Below are 6,386 nucleotides of genomic sequence, written 5' to 3' on the forward strand. Positions count from 1 at the left end.
TTTAGGTGATTTTAAATGTCTTGCCCGCTCACGTTTTGATATGCTGCTATATTTCATGTTGAGAACAATTTAGGTCTTAATAGACACAAGATGTGATCTATTTCTAGCGCATTAATTGTCCACGTTAGTGGTCGACGTTATTATTTTAAAATGTACCTTAATCCCCTGAGATTGCAGATAATATTTCTGAATCTCTTTGATTCTTTAGATGTGCTGGCCTCCTGATAATTAATCGATATTAATTAATATATGAATAATTACCAGATTTTATAATTATATATGTATATATATATATATACATACACACAAGGTGTTCGGGCCCTAAATTTAAACCTTACATAAAACAATATCAAATCCAAGGATAAGAGTATTTTTTTAAAAATCAAGAAAATATCAACCCCATTAAGAATGAAGATAACAGTTAACCCAAAGTATCTTCCCTCAGTTTCTGCCACGGCCTCAAGACGATTTCGAAGCCCAACGATTCCGTTCGCCACTGTGTTCCTCCCAACACCTCCTTGATGTTGGCCTCTAGCACGGACTTGGTGTTCCATGTATTACGGTTGGCGTCTTTCTCAGCCGTCCGCCTCATATAGTAATCCATGGGATTACAAGCGACTGGATTAGGAGACCGGATATTAGGGAACGGTAAAGTCGTCGAAATTCTCCGACAACCACTTCTGACTCTTTTTGGAGGTATTGCAAGGAACCAAAACCTGCTTCCAGACAGCTTTCCGGAGCAGTTTCACACTGCAGTCTGAATTGTGCCTAATACCTTGTTCAAAGATGTTGGGCGGCTTGGTGTCACCCCTACTGAAAACATACCCAAAGACGATCGTAATTTGGGGTAACTTAGTTTTCATGATACGTGGCACATTACATGGACTGTAGGCAAGCCACCTTTTACTCTGAGTGTCCTGCAACTATTCCTGGAAGTTCTATTTATTTGAGAAGAACCAGATCATCGCCGGTTCAGCAGGATGCTTCCTTTGTTCGGGAGATTATTTGTATTCGTCAAGTTGTTCTCCTTGGCCTTGGATGTCTGAATTTTCCTCTTGTGCATCTTGTATGAGTAGAACTGAAGATCCTTATTCTGAGACAACCTCATCGTGGAGATCCAACACTTAACCCTATGATATATATGTGTGTGTGTGTGTGTGTGTGTGTGTGTGTGTGTGTCTGTGTATGCATATATATGCATATACATATACGTATACGTGTAATATAAGCAATGACACAAAATCATATATGCTTATATGTAGGTGCAAGATTGTGTGTGTGTGTGTGTGTGAGAGAGAGAGAGAGAGAGAGAGAGAGAGAGAGAGTTTGCTTCCACAATTGTCTGTGTGCACACATGCGTACTTAAGTATTTTATTGCTACTCTGCAAGAATTATTGAGCATAGGGAAGTTGGTATTTTCAGAGAATGCCGCGTCAATGATCCAGTCGTAATTCTCTTATCAATCTTTGAACACTTAGATGAATACATTTAACGTCTTCAGTAGATATTCGTCTTCAAACTAGACATTACACTCTTAAAACGAACGAGAGCTATAAAAATTGGCAAACATAAAAGACAGCTGCAAAGATGAAGCGTATTGTGGTAATGTATGAAAGTGTGTACTTGCTGAGAAAGTTTCATGGCCCACGAACAGGATATGGTGAAGGGCGTAGTGTACCGAGGCCATAAAACATGGGGAGAGATTACGTTGAGTGATTACTCTGAAAATGTATGTTTTTATGTTCATCAATGAATGCTCTCTCTCTCTCTCTCTCTCTCTCTCTCTCTCTCTCTCACACACACACACACACACACACACATACACACACACATACACACACACAAACATTAGAAGATTAGTCGTGTGTGTGCGTGTGTGTGTGTGTGTGTGCATAAACATGCATATACAGGCACAGGTGTGGCTGTGTGGCAAGAAGTTACCTTCCCAACCTCATGGTTGCGAGTTCAGTTCTACTGCGTGCCGTATTAGGCAAGTGCCTACTATTATAGAATCAGAACGGATTAATGCTTTGTGAGCGGATTTGCTTCGTAGATGGAAAATGAAAGAAACCCCGTCGTGTATATGTATTTGTGTGTGTGTGTGTGTTTGTGTGTGTGTGTTCGTTTATGTGTGTGTTTGTGTGTATGTGTTTGTGTGTGTGTGTGTGTGTGTGTGTTTGTGTGTGTGCTTGTGCCCCACCACCGTTTGACAACCGGTGTTGGTGTGCTTACATCCCCATAACAGATAGATAAAGTACCAGGCTTTAAAAAATTAGTACTGGGGTCGATTCGTTTTGCTACAATCCCTGAAGGAGGTGCTCCAGCATGGCCGCCTTTTAATGTCTGAAACAAGTAAAAAAGATGAACAAATATAATATTGTGTAATATAATATAATATAATATAATATAATATAATATATATATGAATGTGTGTATGCATGTATGTATATACAGAAAGAGATATGCATACACAGGCACACACACACACGCACATACATTGATGGAGAGAGAGAGAGAGAGAGAGAAAGAGAGAGAAAGAGAGAGAGATGACTTGGTGCATGTGTATGCGCATTCTGTTAATTGCACTTCTAACACCCATAGGTTTACTAGTGGAGGATCGCTACGCTCACCTGTTACCACTTCCGGCCAACAAAACAACAAACGACAGTGCCTTCCCGGAGATCCTAACTATCGGTGGCTGCCATGTTCTTGTTGAGGTCTTCCACGGATATAACCAAACAGAAATTTATAATCAATGTAAGTCTAGACATTTTATATCGAACCTAAAGTGATGGAGAATCAGATCTTAATAGAATCGGTTGAGCACCGCACGAAATATCTAACGGTACACAGATACGTTCCTTTTTGTTACATGTTTTTAAAATCCCACAGAAAGTAGCTTTGTCCTTACATTTTTCTTAAGTTGATTATATAAACACCAGGGAATTACTGGGGTCGTTATAATTGACTTCTCAGTCTCCTTCTCAAATTATGTCTTCAGGTCAATATTAGAAATTAGAAATACAGCCACGGCGATGGGAACCGGAGCGGTAAAATACTTGCTTAAATCTTTCGTAATAATTCTCTTTTTCTGTTTTGCTTGTTTTAGTCATTAGACTGCGGCCATGCTGGGGCACTGCCTTGAATTTTTAATCGCACGAAATGACCCCAGTACTTGTCTATTTATTTTTTAAGCCTGGTACTTAATCTATCGGTCTGTTTTGCCGAACTGGTAAATTACGGAGACGTAAGCATTCCAACACCGGTCGTCAAGCGGTGGTGGAGAACAAACACGGACACAGTTATATATATATATATATATATATATATATATATATATATATATATATATATATATATATATATATATATATATATATGCGCGCACACAGATACACACACATAGACACACACACATTCATGTGTGTGCGCGTGTGTGTATGTGTGTATATACACCGGGCTTCTTTCAGTTTCCATCAACCAAATCTACTAGCAAGGCTTTGTTCAGCCAGAGGCTAAAGAAGAAGAAACTTGTCCAAGGTACTATGCAGTAGGACTGAACCCGGAGCCATGTGGTTGGGAAGTAAACTTCTCCCTACACAGCTATGTCACCGCTTATATCTAATCTTGACCATTGACGACGTGAGTTTGAGTGTCAAGGAGGTCATCTTACTCATTTAATCTTCTGCCGTTGATAAAATTACATACCAGTAACGTACCAGGGTTCATATACGGTATTGCCTCATCCCTACCCCCACTCCCCAGAATTTAGTTTTATGTCTATGTTAAATTTGTTTATATCTTTTCTTATGGTTGTCTTTAGTACATTACCTTGATAGAATAGACATACGATCAAAGACATTCTATCAGTGACCATCCATTCTTTTCTTGTATGTAGACCACCCATCTAGATCCACATTACCCAAGACTAAGATTTAGGTGTTTTATCTAAAAGGTCTAGTGAACATGTAAAACCTCCCTCATTTAATCATAATTGTTGTTATTGCTGTTGATGTTGTGTAGCCACAAGGCATCTCTCTACCAAAAGACCAACGGTCAAAGTTATTTCCGTTTTGGTCAGGCCATCTACGGCAACACCATTCAATATGTCCATTCCATTTTTCGGACAGTAGAGTGCGATTTGATGGTGATTAAGCTGCTATTTCTAGCCGGTCAGACGACCACATAGTCTTCTTCCTTGATTCAAACGGTGGTTCTCAACCATTTTTCACCTATGGGCCCCATTTATTCCTTTTTTTTTCTCAGGTGCACCCTCATAACCATTTGATGTTTAAGAAATACTATTATATTTTTATGATTAGTTTTTTTTTATGTGCCCTTTTAAAGCCTAGCCAGGCTCATGGGCCCGGTTTCCCGGTTTCTACGGCGTATGTGTTCCCCACCCCAGCTGGACGGGACGCCAGTCCATCGCAGCGTTACTCAAGAAATAAGAAGAAAGAGCGAGAGGAAGTTGGGAAGAAAGAGTACAACAGGGGTCGCCACCACACCCTACCGGAGCCTCGTGGAGCTTTAGGTGTTTTCGCTCAATAAACACACACAACGCCCGGTCTAGGAATCGAAACCGCGATACTCCGACCGCATGTCCGCAGCCCTAACCACTGGGCCATTGCACCTCCACTGATCAAATATTAGGATTTCGTAAAAAAATTGCTCAAATATTTTGTGTACTGTCAAGATATAACAAAAATTTATTGCACATAAAATTTTAACAATGAAATTTTAAATGGATTTCCAAAGGTCATACAAACGCCGGTTGAGAACCACTGGACTATAGATTATCCTTGTTATTGCTGTTGTTGTAGATGTTTCTAGTAGTTTTATTGTTATTTACAGTGAGTTGCTTGAAAGAAAATAGCAGTACTCTAATCGTGACTTATACAACCTGTGAAATGCAAGAATTGCTACGACTCTACCTCAAACTGTTCAATGTGTCCCATGTTTGGCTGCCAGATTTATTCTGTGAAAGTTTCATTCCGCAGAAAGGTTTATCTCCGTTCAAACTACTTTCTCAGAACAACCAACTTATCAATGCCATCTTGGAAGTAGTCACTTCATTGGAATGGAAGAAAGTATCTGTCTTTCTCAACGGCTTTTTGAGTAAGTTGTTTTCTTTATTGGTCGATCGATGATTTATTATAGGGGCACGTGGATCACGTAATCACTTATTTTAACTACCCACCACCCCTTTTAATTTCTACATGTCACTCTTCTCTTTTTGCCTGAGCTTTCCGTTAAAAAATACGTCTATACACTCTCTTCCTTCTCAACAAGGAACAAGAGTATTCGTTATTATCTTTACCTAATTAGCTGCGGGATTCATTCAGAGAAAATTTCCTTTAAAAAACACTGAATACTTCAAACCAGGGGATACGAATTGGCTCGTCGGTAATCGAGGAACGGTGGATATCGATATTTCGCTGTTATTTCAGCTCGTCTATATCGTGCACCAGAGTCACCTCGAAACGCAGGTAGCATAAAATTCTATCCGCTGATGTACAACAGCGCCATACTAATAAAACAAAATTTAATTTCGAATCAGAAGCAGCTATTTTAAAATACTTATAAATTATTACCCTGCGCACATTAACGAAAGCAATGTATTGTAGTCGCTCGTCTTTTTTTGTCTGTGTGTTTGCAAAATTACTGGAAAACAGCTGAGCGAATTTTCACCAAATTTGGCAGAAATATTCATTGGGTGGATAACTCGAACTTTACCTAAGCTTTCGTTTTAAAAAAGTCGGCCCATCTATTTATTTTCTTCCTTCTAAACAAGGAACAAGAACGTTCATTATCATCATTACCTGAGTTTTCGTTAAGAAAAAAACGCCTATTCAATCTCGTACTTGCAGACAAGGAACAGGAACTTTCGTTATTATCTGGTTTAACCGACAGAGAGATATTCTTCGTATTACACCGTCTCAGATATGGAGAGGATCTATCGTATTCTCGGAGTATGCAAGCGTACAAAAAACATGTAATGCCTCTACAATTTCTTTTGATGATTGATGCGGAATCGGCCATCAAATTATTGCAATTCGTGAGTTGATTTTATTAATTATAACGGTGATGGGACAGAAGGCGCTTATAGTGTGTGTGTGTCATTAATTCAGTTTTATTTCAAGATTTCTTGCCAATAGAGAAAAAACCGGTTTCTAAACTATATCCAACATCAATAACAGGGTATTTTTGTTTGTATGTATAAGTTCTAATTTGTTTGTTTTATTTTGTGTATGTCTTCTCATGCATATACTTGCATATCTAGACATGCTCAGATATACTTAAATGCTAAACTTCTGGAAAGTTCTACAGATTTTTACAGTTCCAGTGATGGATTGGATCTGTAGTCTTCGAATCAGCTTTCTCCT

At 38.9% G+C, this 6,386-nt stretch overlaps 1 protein-coding gene across 1 annotated transcript in view; it reads left to right on the forward strand.

Moving 5' to 3' along the window:
• LOC106871502 (glutamate receptor 2) overlaps positions 1–6,386 on the forward strand; it is a 27,514-nt gene that overhangs the window by 6,407 nt on the left and 14,721 nt on the right. Inside the window, exons 3-5 of the mRNA XM_014917990.2 lie at positions 2,602–2,757; positions 4,855–5,118; positions 5,871–6,058. Coding sequence (XP_014773476.1) covers positions 2,602–2,757; positions 4,855–5,118; positions 5,871–6,058 — 608 coding nt within the window. The remainder of the gene's footprint in view (positions 1–2,601; positions 2,758–4,854; positions 5,119–5,870; positions 6,059–6,386) is intronic.

This window comes from Octopus bimaculoides, chromosome 24 (assembly GCF_001194135.2).
Source record: "Octopus bimaculoides isolate UCB-OBI-ISO-001 chromosome 24, ASM119413v2, whole genome shotgun sequence".
In the NCBI taxonomy this organism is placed as follows: Eukaryota; Metazoa; Mollusca; class Cephalopoda; order Octopoda; family Octopodidae; genus Octopus; species Octopus bimaculoides.